Below are 17244 nucleotides of genomic sequence, written 5' to 3'. Positions count from 1 at the left end.
GGTTATGGGGGAGCAGACTGGCTGCCACAGGACTATAAAGACCTCCATGGTTTGAAACCATGCACAGCTAATTGATGTTTTCAGCTGCACTGTGAATACCCACAACCTGACCATGTAGACATTCCCACCTTTCCAAAACAACTGGGAAGCAAGGTGCTGTTCATCTTGATAGAGGTGAAGCTTAGCCAAAAATAGAGTTTCAGGTAAGGATTTATGGAACATGAGCTCTTCTTTAAGCCTCTGCCTCTCACCAGGCACTGACTGGAACTCTCGAACCGTTGCTCTGAACTCCTCAGCTTGTTTCCCATTTGTTCCAGGATCTGCTTTACTGGGTCTCCCCTCCCTCACTGCTGCTTTCCTGCTGGGCTTCATTACTACCAGAAGAATGTGATAAATGTGCCTAACAAACTTAATATTAAAATTATGCCATCAAAACCCAATGCCCCAAAACCACCTACAGCCCGTTACTAAATGCCAACCTGCTGCCCTCCTTGTCCTCAGGTGGTCTTGGCCCCTTCTTGTCCCACAGGGCTACAGAGAAAAACAGCCCCTCTTCAGCCCATCAAATTGATCAGTGGGCACTAATTAGTGAGCTCAGTGTCTGTGCTCAGTCTCTTCTCTGTGGAGATCCCCCCGTGCCCCCTCCTGCTGCAGGATCTCCTGTCTGAGAAAAAACAGAGCTCCTGCAGCCCAGCAATTCCCACCAAGCTTGGCTTGGGATGCTGCTGTGCACTGAGCCTTGCCCAGCTCAGCTCCAGACCACTTGGGAGAGAGGCAAGGGAGGGAGACATTGAGGCAAATGCTTGGAGACCACAGTTAAATGTTAATGTCTGCTAATGAGGGGCCCCTGGTGCCGGCTTCCATCACGGACTTGGCCATCCCACTGTGAGGGAAGTTCTACAAACACGTCCCTGCCCTTTCAGCTGGCTGCAGTGAGCCAGGGAATGTTGGCCTGAGCAGCTGGGAAGGAGAGGGAGGCTGAAGGGGTCCCTGAGCTGGGAAGGAGGAGGATGAGTTGCTGCAGCAGTGCTCTAAAGATACCTGTCTAAGCAGGCCATGCACCATCAGCTCCAGAGCTCACCTTCCTCACAGCAGCCTGGAGAGATGAGGCAGATACATCCCCAGAGGGAGAGTTTGTTCTGACCTCACTCTTTCAATCAGATCTCTGCCTGTACAGGAGAAGTATCTCAGTAAGCTGGGAAACAATTTACTGTTGGAGATGAGCAACACACACCAACCTGCTGCCTTCTTGATACTTCCTTCCACCCCTTATGGAGGATTTACCATAAAAAGGAATACCCAAACCACTTTAGGAAGGGGCACAAACTTGTTTCCTGCCTCTCAGAAATTTTCTGCTGTCCTCAGGCATTCCTCCCTTCTTTATAGACTGAAATTTGTGCTGAAGTCTCCATCTTAACTGCACCACCCTGATGGCAAGTTTTGAAATCCTGAGAGGACCCAGAGAGTAAAGCAGAGATGTTTTCTCTTCCCAACTCCTTCTTGCCATGGCACCAAACCTGATCTGAACCCAGGTGTTGACTACCTGGAGTGAAGCTGCCCTCCTTGTCTGGGTTATGCAGCACCCTCTCAAATGCACTCCCATGGAGGGTCACTGGCTGGGAGATGGAAAACCCTTTTGTTGTGCTCACAGACAACATCCAGCTGCAGTGCATTAGGAGGGGAGGCAATGGCACCCATTGCAACAGGGAAAATTCCAAGTAAATATTAGGAAATCGTTGTTTCTTTAAGATTCTCAAAATTCAACTTGACAAGGCACTGAGAAACTTCATCTAAGCTGGCTCTGCTTTTAGCACAGGATTGCACCACAGACCTCTGAAAGTCCTTTCCAACCTTAGCTATTCTGACTTTCCCAGCATAGTCATAGGTGAGGACTGTGCTGGTGGATGTATGTCCAACAGCAACCACACAGAATTCAGCAGTACCTCAAGACAAATTCAGAGATCTTGAGGTCAAGAAGATTTAATATCTACATCTGTGCAGACTTGTGAAAGGCCAATCAAACCACCAAAACAACCCTGTGCTTTTGCAGAGGAGAAGAGACAACCCTGAAACTGCCCTGACCTTCTCTCACTGTCTTGTCACACTGCAAAGTACACACCTCAGACCTCTGAAATGATGATTTCATTTTCTAAGACTCATATAAAATGTGGCTTTAATCAACATCAACAACAAAAAAATGCCAAAAATACAATAACATCAGACCTCCCTCTCTGTCACAGAGGGATGTTTATAGGCCATCTCTTTACAATACCCATTTCAAGAGACACTCAACAACTATGTTTCAAACTGATCTGCACATGAAAAAAACATTGAAAATCATAAACCCACTGGCACATCACAGAATTATTTTTTCCAAGACTTCAGGACCAACAAGTTGGTACTGAGAACTGGCTTCCAAGGTTTCAGTAACTCAAATATCAGATGAAAAATGCCAGATGATCCTTAATTTCCATTTCCTCCATACAGATCCAGTTCAATGGCCTTTAACTTTGAGCATCACATGTGTGCAGAAATACCACAAAAGGTCAAGATATATCACTGCACACTCAGGAACATTTCAGTTTCTCAGTGGGGCCAAATTTCAAGCCTCTGCTTCCTTTCAGACTAATTTCAGATTTAATACAAATTGTGTCTAACAGACTGAGAAAGAATACATAAAGGAAATATTTTAAGCTGGATCCAGGGAAAGAGGAATTTCTTTCTCAATTTAAACCTTGTAGAAGCTTTCTGTGCATGCCAGCCTTGTTTCAGCCACACTCATGTCACTCAGGCAAGTAACTAATGCAACTTGTTATGTTTTAAAGACTTTGATTTCCCTTCTTCTCCAAATCACACTTTTTCAGCTCATAAATCAATAACATCAGATTATATGTTATGTTGTTTTATTATAATCTCATATTATTATATAATACCACTGAGTTCTTACACAGCATGTTTTCTGAGATCCCCATCCCTCTGGCTGGGTGTGTCACAGGAGCCCAGTGAAGGTGTAGTGGGTACAATTCCCTTCCTGTCCCACTTTATGTCTCTCACAATTATTTTTCTCTGGATGAAAAGGAAAGGTTTAGCAGTGAGCCTGAGGAACACTGAGCTGAGCACACTAACAAACAGAAGTGGCACAGGACAGCAGCTTGCAGAGCCCTCCAGATGCACAGCAACAGAATGATGCTACATTGCCCAAGTGTAAAATGCTCCTTTCATTCAGAATTATTTCCTCTCTCCTCCTCCTCCTCCTGGGAGGATGAAAACAGGTCAGAACCTCAAACCAATCCTGGCACTAGCAGGAACTCAAAAGGTGGCCTTGGGAGGGATTGGAGGAAGATATAAATGCTGATAGCTGGAGACACAGAGCAACACTGAGCTGGAGAGACTCGAGGGAAGGAGGAATCAGAGACACTAAAACAAGAACATGAACCTGAAATTTCTTTTTTGCCCTGGATTCCTTCTACTGCTCATTGTCAGTCAAAACCAGGCAGGGGCCAGGTCCATTTCCAGCTTACAGGTAAGTGACTGGCTGCTCAACAGAGCAGAGAGAAGCTGATGGTTCTTTAGGAATTAGACACTTCAGATGAGCTCTGTTTCTTCCAACCTCAGCAGGAGAATTGACAGCAGGAACCCTGAGGTGGGCAGACACAGAGATATTAAACAGGGGAAACTCAAGTCATTGATTACTGGATTTAAGTTTCTGATCACACGAGGCAGTTGAAAGGAAAATGTTTTGCTTTTTTTTTCTTGTGGGGTGAGTTTGGGGATTGGAGATGTGGGGTTACCCTGTGACTGAGTAAAACAATGAACTTTGGGAGTAAAAAGGAATCATCTTGAAAGGACTGTGATCTCGAGCCCTAGAGCAGTCACCTGCATGCTCCTCCCTGAATTCCCTGGTTTTGGCTGAAAGAGGAATTAAGGGGTTGTACCTGCAGGATCTCCTCCTCAGCTCAGTGGTGCAGCTTGGGAGTCTCAGAAGTAGAACATAAGAAAAAGGAGAAGTGTGTATGTGTGCCTGTGTGTATTTGTGTGTGTAGCAATTTCAAGTCAGCAGGAAAACACATTTCAGCTACTGGATTAGGGATCTGGTATTGCCAAATATGAAGTGACCTCCCAGTCTGTAAAGAAATATTTAATATAATCCTTCAGGACCAATTCCAGAGTGTTATTGCATTGATTCTTTTATTATTCCAACATATTGACTATTTTTTTCTTGTTCCTTATTCACTTGACCAAGGCTCTTTCATCATTTTTCACAGTTTATCCCATACCAGAGGTCCAGGAAGGGGTTAACTGGCAGTCTGCCTGCTCAGAACTTTAGGATTCACCGAGAGCATATAACCTGAAAGCACCTTGAGAGAGCATTCAGAGTTAGCTCAGAGAAGCTTTGTGAGCCAGAAGAAACTAAAGATAACCATCATCAGCTTCAGAAACCACTTCAGTACTTTCATGCTTTGATGAATGTTAAAAATAAATGTCCTCAAACTTAGTGCTGAACATGGCTTATATGAAAACAATGAGAGTTTCCAGAACCCTTCCTTCTCCTCCGTCTCCACCTCCTACCCTTCCCTTTTTCCAGAGTCTCTCCAAACTGTTGGATGAAGATCTGGAGCATCCCCTGGTCTCAGAAGAGAGGGGCCATGAGCAAGACGAGCTGATCCCAGGAGGTGTCTTTGACCAGGAAGACCCTGAAGTCCAGTGGCCCCAGGACAGGATGGAGCAGCCCCAGGGCGTGTCCCTGGGGGAAGGTGCAATCCAGAGATTCCTCAGCGACCTCCTGAGTTTGTCCCGCAGATACCGAGGCAGAAGCAAGAAGGGCCTCCCCAGGGGCTGTTTTGGTGTCAGGCTGGACAGAATTGGGGCCCTGAGTGGCCTGGGGTGCTGACTCTGCACTGTGGTAAGAGAAAGCCAGAGGCAGGTCTGTGTGTGTTTAACCTGCAGAAGAGCAGAGTTAATTCAGCTTTAAGAAAATGGTGCCTTAAAATAACTTTTGCCCTCCCATCACAAGCACATTTCATTATTTTACCCTCCTCAGAATTCACTACCATCAGATATATACTTAAAATCTCTGAATGCCACACCTCTCTTTGTCTGCCTTCACCCTTCCTCCACATCAGCTGTGTGCCTTTCACCTGCTCACAGCAGCCAGTTCAGAGAGGTTTTTCACCAGCTCCCCAGGGATATTTGTCTCAACCCAAAGAAACTCTGAGCAGAACAGTTGGGCTGAACCTGGCCCTAGAACAGTCAGAAATCAGTTAATTTCCATGTGTGAAATCCTGTACATTTCTCTTTTATTTATTTATTTCTCTGCTTTCTTGACAGGACTGGCTTCGAGGTTTCAAAGGACCTGTTGCCTTTCAGTGAGATATTCAGCTCTTTTTCATATTGGCTCCACCATCTCCTACACGATGTACTGAGCAAATTGCACCCACTTCTCCCCGAATTACCTGGCCAACAGAACACACGTTTCCTGTGCTGCCTGTTTGTACCAGAGTAATTACTTGTGAACATCTCTCTGAAATTTAGTTACAAAAAGCCACATTTGTACTGTTAGAGTACTAAATGTGTAAATAAACAAGTTTTATTATGTCTCAGGTAATAAATTGCTTTCCATAATTTAGTGAATTTGCTTCAAGCCTTTGCTGTGCTTCTCTCATGTGTCATTCCTGAAACAGAGCCCCAGTTTGCATTAGACACAACCCACTGGAATTCAGAAGCATTTCAGGGGGCTGCTGTCTGGTAATCAGAAATCAGGACATACAGAGCCCCAAGTCTTTGCCCCACAATTTGAACTAAGGGCAACTCTCTTAGGTGGCATCAGTAGAAAGCAGTGACTCTGCATTTAAATCTGCCACTGACAGAGGAAAACAACTGTTTCTTCTGATTGTATCTTATTTAAAAAAAATAAAACCAAACCAAAAAATAATATCGCCCTTCTTTGAAGGAAGTCCAAGGGCACCCTGCTCTTCCACAGGCAGATCCAGGTATTTCAAAGCACTGAGTTGAAAATTCAAAGACATATCCTTTTATGCTCTTTGCTACTTAATCTGTTTAATAACAAAGCAGCAGTAGCACTGAAAATGCCCTGAACAGACACTCAGTGGAATTTACATAGACACCCCTGAGTACAAGCTCTCCAACAATGGATTATATAACAAATATGATACGTATATCATATAATACAATGAATTTATTATGCCCTGTGTTGCCTTTCCTAAGCAAAAATCACAAGAAAATTAAGGATTTCACTAGTCAGATGAAGTCTTAAAGTCAGGAATGGAAGATGAAAGAACAAAGTAGTTTTCACTGTAATTCCATATCAATAAATAGACTATACGTGGCTTAAAACTAACAATTTACTTGGGCTAAGAAGAAGCAGACCTGCTTACTTTTGAGGAACCAGGATCTTGTGGCAGATGCTAATGGGAAGGTTACAGCTCCCTTCCTACTAATCCTGAGTCTAAAGCTCGCTCCCAGCTCTCAGTAACCCTCAGAGCATGGACATTCTCACAGGCACAAAACCTTCCCAACATTGAAATTTCGATGAAAATCCAATGAGGGGTAAGTGCTACTGGAGCTTGTTTCCTGAACATCCTCAGCTTGTTTCCAAACTCAGCTACATTAACATAAACTCTGGGTCAGGAAAATAACAGGAGGCAGAGGAGGTTGAAGTCTGAGCTGGGAGCACTTGTGAACAGAATCCTACAGAAGATGAACAAGAAAGAGATAAGAGCTGCAATTATAGAGGCCGAGCTGGTAATGTGCCATCCCATCACCTGGCATTTTGCGGGAACATTTTAAAAAGCCATTTTTCAGAAAGCAAGAACAATTTATTTCACATAAAAGGCTCCATAATTAGATCCCCAGGACTGAAGCCAAGTGTGTTTGTATTTTAGGTAATTTGCCGAGTTCTATTTGCATTTCAATAACCAAAGCTAAGCTTTGAAGTGAGGATGCCGCTCAGATGGGGGAAGCTCATCTCTGGCTGTGCCATTTCCATCTCCGCTAAGCAGCAGTTCATGAATTTACAGACCAGGATTACAGAAGTGGCTGAGGAGAAAAGCCTCCAGTAAAACTGCTCCTACACAGAAAGAAACATAGATGTATCTTTCTCGAATGTGTCTGCTTTTGGGGAACCTGATTATAAGTGATGTCAGGCAGCAGGTGAGATCTGGTCTCATCCAAGACTCGTTTCTGATTAGTTTATTATTAGAGGGCTAAATTGTATTTATTCCCCTTGGTCATCACACAGATCCTGTACACTCTCACTGCTTTATCCCTCTCATTCCTGTCTGTCTCTAGTACACACAAAATCGGGATTGATTCACATCCTCACCCATATCTGCTCCTATTCTGTATCAACACAACACTCCCACCTGGCGTGAGCTTCCTTCGTTCGTGTTCCCTGCCTTCAAAGCACACACCTCATTTCTCCACCAGACTCTTCTTTGCTGTGATGCCTTAAACAAAACCAGCTGGGGCTCCGTCCCGCCAGCGCGGGGATCCATATCCCCCCTCCCCTTCCCTCGGCAGGACCTCCTGGAGGTGCTGGGGCAGCTCCGGGGGGAGGACGGGGAACCAGGGCTGGAGGACCAGCCTGTGGCCGGGGCTGAGGGCGGCGGGTCCAGCGGGAGCTCCCGGGGTTGCGGACCCCGGTGCCGGTGAGGGATAGAGCCGGTGAGGAGCCTCCGACCGGGGCGCTTCTCGGGCTGCTTTGGGGCGAGCTGGGAGAGGACGGGGCTGGGATGCAGCTCCGAGCCCGTGGGTGCCGGGGCGGAGCGGGGCAGGAGCGGCCGCTGTCCCCGGCTGAAGGCTCGGAGCGGGTCCCGCCGCAGCTCCCTGCCCTCCTCTCCCAGGTTTCTGGAGGAGAAGGAGAAGCTGAAGCCGGGCCCGGTTCCCAGGCGCTCCCTGAGCCTCCAGGCCGGTGTCCAGCAGCCGGACAGCCCGGCTGCCCCCGGACCCGCGGCAGTGGGGTGCGGAGCAAGAAACTTTTGTACAAAGCCTGCATTGCTTTTTCTGAGTGCTTGTCCTTTTTCCGCGGTCGTGGCCTAGCACACGATCAGAAGATACAGAAACCCCCTCCAGAGCGCTCTTCTCCCTCTGCCCTCAGGGCTCGGTCCCGACCCTGGCCAGAGCACCCCAGGCGGTCTGGACGAGCCTTTGTGGAGGGTCGCAGCAGCGGGAAGGACGGGAGTTACATCCTTCCAGGACGATGATCAGACCCGTGACCCTCCACGCTGCACTGAAGAGACAGTGCCTGGCACCGCTGCCAGCTCCAGGACTGCGGCAGGGAGCCGGGCTGCCTTTCCCGATGGCTTCACGGCTGCTGGCAGGGAATGCTCCCAGGAGGTGGGCGCCGGCCTCGGGGTTAATTCCAGGTGGTGTCCTGCTCGCACCCCTGTGCCGTGGGCTAATCCGCTGGTACCAGCGCCAGGTTTGGCACGGTAGGCTGGCACAGAGGGGGCCGCTGAGAACAGAGGGACTTCATCGCTTTAAAAATACATCTGGCTGCGGATGAAGGGCTGCCAGGGCTTCAGCACCCGGGACAGACGCCAGTCCCCCGCACGCCGAGCGCCGGCACCGCCGGGCTCTACCGGGCTCTGCCGAGCTCTGTAGGGCTCTGCCGGGCTCTGCCGGGCTCTGTCGGGCTCTATCGGGCTCTGCCGGGCTCTATCGGGCTCTGCCGGGCTCTGCCGGGCTCTGCCGGGCTCTATCGGGCTCCCCTCGCCTGCCCGGAGCTCCCTGCTGCCCGCACTGAGCCTGGAGAGTCCAGCAAAGAAAGGGGCAGCCGCCACACACCCCTATCACCGGGAGAAATACTCCACGTTTGGGATGAAAATTAATTCCCCCCCCTTGGAAAAAGCGAGGCACCACTTAACTGTCTGAACCGCAGCATGGCAGCTCTGGACATTTTTAGATTTCCCTTTTGATTCTCACACTGCCTCATCTCTTAATTTCCTTCTCAATCTAACCAAACTGCAGGGAAAGAGAGCTTGGGTGGGGTACGGTATAGTTTTGTCAAAGGGTTTAATCACTGGGAGATGAAAGGAATCCAAATCCAGCCTCTTCCTCAGAACAAAGGCGACTACAAAGGCTCCTTAAAATCAGCTCAGACTCCTCAGCCGCAAACGGCAGTAGGAGAATGGACATCACGGGAGGGACGTGCGGCAGGTCGGGGCAGCACTTTTAGGACAGGTTTATCAGCAGAAGGAATCCACGCTTCACCACCCCCGGGCTTACAGTCCTCAGCCTTACAGGGCTGAAAAACGAGGGCGTAGAATCCTCCTGCCGGGGAAGGGGCAACGTGACCCTCAGCTGAGCTCTGTCCATCCTCCTCCTCGCAGGGATCCTCACCCGGGGCTGCGGCAGCACCTTTGGTGCTCCCCCTCTCTGCTCTGAGCAACCAGAGCTGCTCTAAGGGACCCTCATGTCCCCACACCTCCCACCCCACACCCTGCGATGCTGAGGAAACGTGACAGTTTCCCCAACCCTAAAACCAGTCACATTAAGCTTTTTATAAGAACCTGCTGCCCTGTTTAGGCTCCTGACAAGGGTTTTACCGGGGAAATATCCAGCCGAGCACAGGCAATGCCTGGATCCTGAATATCCATCGCTGGGCTACAAAGCCTTAACTTCACATTCATCTTACCACTGTGGTGACACTGAAATAAAACAAACAAACAAACAAGTGATTTTTAGAGCTCCAACAGTGATGAGCTGAGTTCTAATTTTACTATACAAAAAAAAAAACAAACCACAAAGCAAAGCTCAGAGCAAGTGACAAAATGTTTCTGTGCAGAGACAGTACTAGAGAATATTTAGTGTGTGGAGGGAGGTGTGTGTGAGTGAAAGGAAAGAAACAAAACAAAAAATACATCAGTAACAGATCTTAACTATCTTAAATTGGACACTGGATATTAATGAATAATTCTGGTTTATATTCTCACACTTTTGCAGTTTACAAAACAAAGTTACACCTCAGTGTAAACAAGCACATACACACACCAGGAGCAGCAGGAAGAGAATGATTGTAACTAATTGATGAATTATACAGACACTGCATCATGGAGTGTTAATTAAAAAATAAAAAAAAAAGAAGCTATCAGGATCTTAGTTCTTAATAGCACAAAACAAGAATGTGCTGGGGTAACACTTAATAAAGAGCATTTCTTCCATTTACTGAAAAAAGAAAGCGTGGAGGAAAAATAAAGTTGTTGTAATAAAGGGTTTCATCAGAACACACACGGAGTTGGGCTGAATTCAGACTATATTAGGAAAAAGTAGCATCTGAACAGGACTCCACAACCTTGGGAATGTCCTTTCCAGTATAATTTTGGTAGCTGATCATGTGAACAGTATGTCCACATGTTTGTACACAAACACCATGTTAAAACATTTAAGACATGAGAAATATTTTATCATTGTTTTATTATTTAGAAACTAATCAGAAGATCCTTTCAAGATCTATATTCATGTGAAAAGTCAACAAATTATAGACATTCATTCTTGTTTCAATTTAAAATAAAAAGAAACGTTAGGAAAATGTGGGGCAAACAATGTGCTTCACAATTTAGAACTCTTGCACTTCTGTAAAAAAAGACTTATTTTTAATTGCACTATGTGCATAAAGACAACAATGGGAGAGGAATTTGCAGCAAATCTCTATTTCATTTAAGAATAGGCAGGTTTTAGCTAATTTAAAAAAACTTCAGCATTCAAATAAATAAATACTTTTTGGTTTTAATCTATTAAACTGAAGATTTCATTTTAACCCCTCCCAAAGCACATATGGACACAAATTCACCCATTCTTCCTTGGGGACAGATTCTGATTCCTTTCTGAATAACACCGAAAGCCGTCTATTGAAATTTCTCATCAAGCAAGTTTCTTTCTTGTATTCCTGTATCTGGCCACCTGGCCTTTCAATTTTATTGCTGTAGGGTCAAGCCTTGCCATCGATGTTTAGAGAAATCCCATTATTTGCAGGTTTGGTTGTTAACAGGGACGGTGTTTTCGGCGGTGCCGGAGCCGTCGGCACAGAGGGCTGGAAGCACTCGCTGTCCCTGAGGAGTCAGTCCTTGCTGAGGTGCAGAGACAGCACTAGAGGATATTTAGCAGATCGAGGTGCTGCTGCTGTTGGGAACACACAAAGTCTCAATGGTGATATCACCTCGACAGCACTGGGAAAAGAGAAGTTGGCCCAAATCTGGGATTTTCAGCACACTCCGTGGTATGTGGTGGCCACACATATTCCATATATAGAAGGGAAGTGTGCACGATGCTGTAGGTGTCCTAAAAGTAGATTTATCTTCAGCCTTTACTCTTCATCTTAAAAGCCTTCTGTTTTCCCTGTAAAAGGTAATTTCTCTGTGGAAATCTTCTAACTGAGCAGAGTTTAGAGCGGTTTTGGGATTGTTTCCCATCTCCATAAATCTGACCATTCTTGAAAGAAAATTGCTAAGAATTTCCGACTGGACCATGTAATCACTGCCCTGGTATCAAGAGGAGGGGGAGTGACATGAAATCACTGACTTGTGACATACATTCCTCAGCAACGGCGGCTGCTGCCTAATGACAGCTAATAAAGGGAATCTTCCCTTGACAGAGCTGCATGCCTGCAGTGGGACTGGAATGTGCCCAAGATAAACCCCCTGATAACCCAGGAAGCAGAGATCACAGCCCAAGAGTATAAAAGACGAGCTTCGGAAGAGAGAGGACAGGACAACGAATAGAGAGATCCAAAGGGACATCTCAGAAGAGACAGCTTGAACTTCGCTATTCCCAACCAACTCAGCGCCATGGACACTAAAGGCTCATTTTTCTATGGCTTCCTCTTGCTGCTGCTCATCCAGCTCCAGTCCAGCAGAGCCAGCCCCATCTACAGCCTCAGCCCTGCCAAAGAACTGGCCAGCATGGAGGTGAGGACTCTCTCTCTTCTTAAGGTTAAAATTTGGGGGTGTTCAGCAGAGTGTGAGGTGGTGCTTTGCCTTCCCTTTGCATGATCAGGCAGCAATGGCTACACCAGCCATCACATGCCAGGGGACAAAGCCTCAGCTCTTCACAGGGGCTCAGAGAAGCTCTGTAGGGCAATATCCTCCTGTACTGGGTTCACCTGAGCTCCTGGGCAGCACTGGGAATTAAAATTGCAATGTTGTGGGTATGTCTGCTTTGGGGTTTTGGTTCTTTTCTCTTAAAGATCCATCTCCTTGGGAGCAAAGCTCCAGAGAGGGAAAAAAAAAATCTTCAGAGTAGCTCTACAAGAACAAACAGAAAACTTTGAGGTGGCTTCTCTCTACCCCACTAAAGGGCAGGAGCAGTGAAACAGGGCAGCCACAGGGCTCTGGCTTTGTGAATTTGAGGGATTTGTGCATGGATGGGAGATGAGGAGGTAAAGTGGAGCACTCAAAGTCAAATTTTAGAAATGTTTCTAGAGGAATTCTATAATCATTTAGTGTGGCTCACCCAGGAAAGCTTCCAGAGCTATGAAATTACCAAGTGCAAACTCTAATGAATGACAGAGAACATCCATTGTTGCAGCACAACACAAGATTAAGACTCAGCCTTGCAAGATGAAATTTGAAAGCTCAAACCTTTCCTTGGTCTGGTACCAGTGACCAGCTTCTCACAGCTGTTCTCAGGGCTTGAGAACAAACTCCCTGAGATATTGGGACAGTGTCAGCTGTAGCTAAAACCACCCTGTGCCTCTGGGCTGTTTGCAGCAGCCAAGAAGAGCAGCTTCCAAATGCATTGTCAGGCAAGCCATGAGGCTCACTCCTTTCTATTCTACTTCTAGAGATGGGCAATTAGGTTCCCCTAATTGGTTGAGCTGCCCTTGAGAAGGTTATCTGGTCCCTGTCACACAAAGCTGTACAAATTACAGAGAATGGTACCCAGGAAGAAATCACTCAGCAGGCAATAATTTAGCACAGGGATATTTTTGGTTACTTTAGGGAGCAGCAATCCTGTAACCCCTGGGGCAGAGATCAGTGAAAACACCAGGAGCTTCTCCAAGTGGTGTCCATTGAAATAGCCAGGGGTGACAAAGCAGCAGGTTCTGAGAACATGGCTATGGATCCAAAGATTCTCTGAGGCTGTACCACTGCTGGGCTGAGTGGTAGCTCCCTGTGCAACTCAGACCTCGGGCTTTTTTTCCTCTGTCAAGAGTTGTAACCTTGCCAGTGAGACACACTTGGTGTCAAGCAGCTTCATTCAGCTCACAGCTGTAGATTCCTATAGATGGAATTGCTGTGAACAGGGATTTAGTGCAGAGGACAGAGCTCAAGGACCTGGGATCCAACCTGACAGTCTCCCAAGGGCTGCCCATGGGACTGCTGATGAATGCAGAATGGGATGACTGGAAGACTTAGCAAATGAGCACAAAACTAGGAGTTTCATGAAGTTAATCCTTCTCTTACAGGCTTTGTTGGAGAGGCTGGAGGATAAGTTTGCAATGATTGAAGCCCTGGAGTCCAACCCTGACCTGCAAGAACCCAAACCCCAGGAGGAGATCCGCCCAGAACTCGACGACGACAGCGAGGACCAGAAGGCTGAGCCCAGGCTGGCACCCAACACCCCCCTGTCCTACAGGGACCCCGTCCTCAAGAGGCTGAGGGGGCTGCAGATGCCCAGGATGATGAGAGACTCCGGGTGCTTCGGGAGGAGGATCGATCGGATCGGCTCCCTCAGCGGGATGGGCTGCAATGGTGAGTCACTGAGTCACTGTCTGTGCCACCACAGGGGAGGAGCAGCCCTTTAAATCTTTAAGGTGACACAGTTTGAGAAAGGAGTTAATTTTAGCCTAGTATTTAAGCCAGTACTGGTTTTTCAAAAGCACTCTTGACAACAGTGCCACAAACTGAAACAGAAACAGATTTTAGTAACATCTATTTCATGTTTGGTTTGCAGGTTCCCGGAGGAATTAGGATCAGCCTCCCTATTCCCTGCTCTGAAGAATGCTTTACAGTACCTGTTCCTCCCAAGATGAAAGCCAGATGCTTTCCAAACTCCTCAACAGAAAGTTATTCCTATTTTTATTTATTTATTTATTTATTTATTTGATGTTTTTTAAAGAACATTTCTTGCTCTAGCACCAAGAGACCATCTTTAAATAAAACTAACACATTAGACATCTATGCTGGACCTCTCTCCTGTCTGTTGCATTAAATTTTCTTGTATATTCCTAAAGTCAAAATCCTAAGTTTTATTGGTATTCTGGTACCCACGAGGCTGGATCTTCCTTACATGAGATAGAGAAAGTATGAACTTGGTAGAAACTGAGTTTTTCACTAGAGTTTTTCCATCTGCACTAAAAAATTCTAACAGATTAGCAGGAAAAAAAAAGCTTGTTCAACACTGAAAGACCAACATATATAGACAGGGTTTCAGTAACAAGAGAGTCCTTTTGCTGGTTTAGATTATTCAGTCACAGGAACTGCCACAAATCCCCCATGTAAGCAAAATTTACATGGAAAGAAATAAGAAAAATTATAACACTCCACAAATTTCAAAATAACCAGAGGGAGGAAAGGGAATTCATTGTATTTGCTTTTAGCACTGGCCAAATAAAGGTTACGAGCATCAACAGAAAGATACATCAGTAACTGTGTCTTGTCTCACTCTGCACGTGGCTGAGATACTGATTCCCAGCATTTCTTGAAGGATTCTTTGAATAATCCTTGAATATTCCTCATGAGAGAGCAGGTGGGATCACTCCAATTACAAAGCAGCTTGTACAGAACATTTATCACTTTCTGGGAAAAAAGTGATAAATGTTCCCATCACAGGGCTGATGGGAACACTGCAAGGCTGATGAAGGTTTGTTTAACCTTTGTTAAGTGAGATTTCACACTTAGGAGCTGAATTTGACCCAAAATATATTCTCCCCCCCAACAAAGAAGGTGATATTGCCAAGTGCACATTCAGTCACCATCCCATCAGCTCGGAATCCCATCAGCCCCAACAGTGGCTTCGAGCCCAGCCCAACACAACTGTCCTGTGACTGCACACATGGCTGGGAACTGGGCTATTTTGAGCACCTCATGAGCCTCATTCCCAGAATCTCAGTCCATTCCCAGGTACTGGTGTACCCTGGGAAGCTTGTTCAGGGCCCTGAGAAAGGAGCACCAGGACAGACTCAACTGGAACAGTCCCATTCTGACTTTGCTCCTGCAGATGCACAGGGAGGGAGGAACAACACCTGGCCAGGACAGGCTGTGGGAGGAAGGTGTTCCAGGGCTGGGACAGCTGCTCACAAAGGCTCTCAGGGACCACAGCTACAGGGAAAGGGTAAATCTGAGTGCACATCACCCCTGTCACAGCTAAAGCTGCTGCACCCCTTGAACAGGGCTCGTGCCACATATGTTTCTGACAAGTCACCCTGCCAGTCCCTCCCTGCCCTGCTGGCACAGCCTCTGGGAGGGACCTGGGTGCTCTCTGCCACCTTGGGCCTTGTGATTCTTCCCTAGGGAAGAAGAATAGAAGTCTAATCTGAGGGGGATCATTTTGCTCCACTCCGATAGGAAACCACACCTAGTGTGATAGAAATCACACATCAGAGCCCCTCCTTCCAGCAATGACAGCTAAAGGTAAAATATCTGTGCAACAGTGTCCACACAGGTTTCACTGTCAGGAGAATGAATTCCCAGCAGCTTCCATGAGACATCTCTGCAGTGAAAGCTACAGTGACTTAGCATTTACTCAGAGGCAGTTTCATAGATAAAGGGGGTGTGAAGTCACCCTTTGGGAAGCCTTTGTGGGGACAACAGGGCTTTGTCCTCTCAGGCTTTCCAAACACACCTGTTTCCCACTGCAGCAAGATGGGAACACACAGGTGGATCCCTCCACACCAGCAATGGGTAACAGCCTGACTTCCCATGTGCTGCTATAAGGGAAGTAAAACCAATTCACTTATTCTAACAATAACAACTCTTGCTGGAACTGAATTTTACCCAGTCAAGCAAAACTTGCACAGACACTGTAAATTGTCCCTCCCTGTCAGCCCCTCAGGGCACAAAACACTAATTAGTTCAGTGGAACGTGCTAAAAATGGCAAGAAGAGTCTATGCTGCCTGACCCAAAGGCAGGTGGGTCCAGTATTAACAGCAAGCCAGTTCCTGGTGGAACAAGTCTGTATTGGCTGGCAGACAGTAAGTTAATGGACCCTGGGGTCTGGGAGAACCTCATTGAGGGTAAGCAATCGAGGAAAAAAGCACCTCTGACTGGATTTTTACTGCTGCTCCCATAAACACACTGAGCTGTAAAGCTCCCTCAGGGAAATCCCACAGCCAGGTCAGAACAGGGCTGCACACAGCAACAGGCACAGGGAAAAGCTGAATGAGGGGAACCTGGCGCTGATCGGCCCTGCAGGCAAAGAGCATCACCCCAAGGACGGGCAAAGCCACCACTGCTGATGTGAGGGTTGGATCAGAGAGAGCAGGGAACAGCCTTGGGAACAGCCATCGTGCAAATGAAGAAATATCCCAGTGGGATCAGAGAAGGACCAGGCTCACACCCTCCACCCGGCTCTGATGACATTTGCCACCTCCTGCCATGCCAGAACTTCATTCTCACTTCCCAACAGCTCCTGGCAGAACCCCTGATGAGCTCTGAACCCCAGCAATTCCACCAGCATGCTCCACACACTCTGTAAGGCACGAGCCTTGGCTGGAAAAGCTTTATTTGCAAACTGGATATGATGGTTTCTTTGCCCCTCAGACACTGCACTACCCCTTTCCAGCTCCCCACTAGATGAAATGCTTCACTGGAATCCAAGTCTGCAGACAAGAATGCCAAGAGGAGCTGTCAGCACTGCTTTGTTTCTCTAAGAAATCATGTGTGGAGCACAGGGCACACGCCCTCTGCTGCTGCAGGGAGATGTGGAGCTGTGCCAGCTCACATCCCAGGCTGGCCACAGCCAGCTTGCTTGATTTACTTTCCCTGAATCTTGGGCCCCAAAGGCATTTGCTGAGTGACATCTGCTTGATAAGTGTGTCCCACACTTTTATGTGGGAAGGAAGGATGATTTGTAAGACCTTCCCCCTCCCTTATCTCCTGTGTGCTCTCTGGGAAAACCAGCACAATGCTGAACAGAAACAGAAGCAGAGTTGGGAGTAGGGGAAGTTTTAAGAAAAGAGAGGGTGGTGGGAAGGCAGCTACAGTCAGGCCTGCTATGCTGGCAATTGGGAGGAACCAAAGGAAAGACAAAACCAGTGTGTAAGTTCAGCCATCCCAAGAGATATT

The 17244-nt window shown here is 47.0% G+C and overlaps 2 protein-coding genes across 2 annotated transcripts; both read left to right on the top strand.

The window, feature by feature from the left end:
- The first annotated feature begins 3387 nt into the window (after window positions 1–3387).
- LOC113954204 (C-type natriuretic peptide 1-like) lies at window positions 3388–5626 on the top strand. The gene is made up of 3 exons (XM_027658236.1): window positions 3388–3523; window positions 4586–4903; window positions 5329–5626. The coding sequence occupies exons 1-2, from the start codon at window positions 3431–3433 to the stop codon at window positions 4889–4891; spliced, it is 399 nt and encodes a 132-aa protein (XP_027514037.1). The 5' UTR covers window positions 3388–3430; the 3' UTR covers window positions 4892–4903; window positions 5329–5626.
- Window positions 5627–11141: 5515 nt separating this feature from the next.
- NPPA (natriuretic peptide A) lies at window positions 11142–14744 on the top strand. The gene is made up of 3 exons (XM_027658288.1): window positions 11142–11924; window positions 13424–13709; window positions 13912–14744. The coding sequence occupies exons 1-3, from the start codon at window positions 11805–11807 to the stop codon at window positions 13926–13928; spliced, it is 423 nt and encodes a 140-aa protein (XP_027514089.1). The 5' UTR covers window positions 11142–11804; the 3' UTR covers window positions 13929–14744.
- Window positions 14745–17244: the final 2500 nt, after the last annotated feature.

Source organism: Corapipo altera, unplaced genomic scaffold (genome assembly GCF_003945725.1).
Source record: "Corapipo altera isolate COAL_440 unplaced genomic scaffold, ASM394572v1 301, whole genome shotgun sequence".
Taxonomy (NCBI): domain Eukaryota; kingdom Metazoa; phylum Chordata; class Aves; order Passeriformes; family Pipridae; genus Corapipo; species Corapipo altera.
This window is presented reverse-complemented; position numbering and strand designations above follow the sequence as displayed.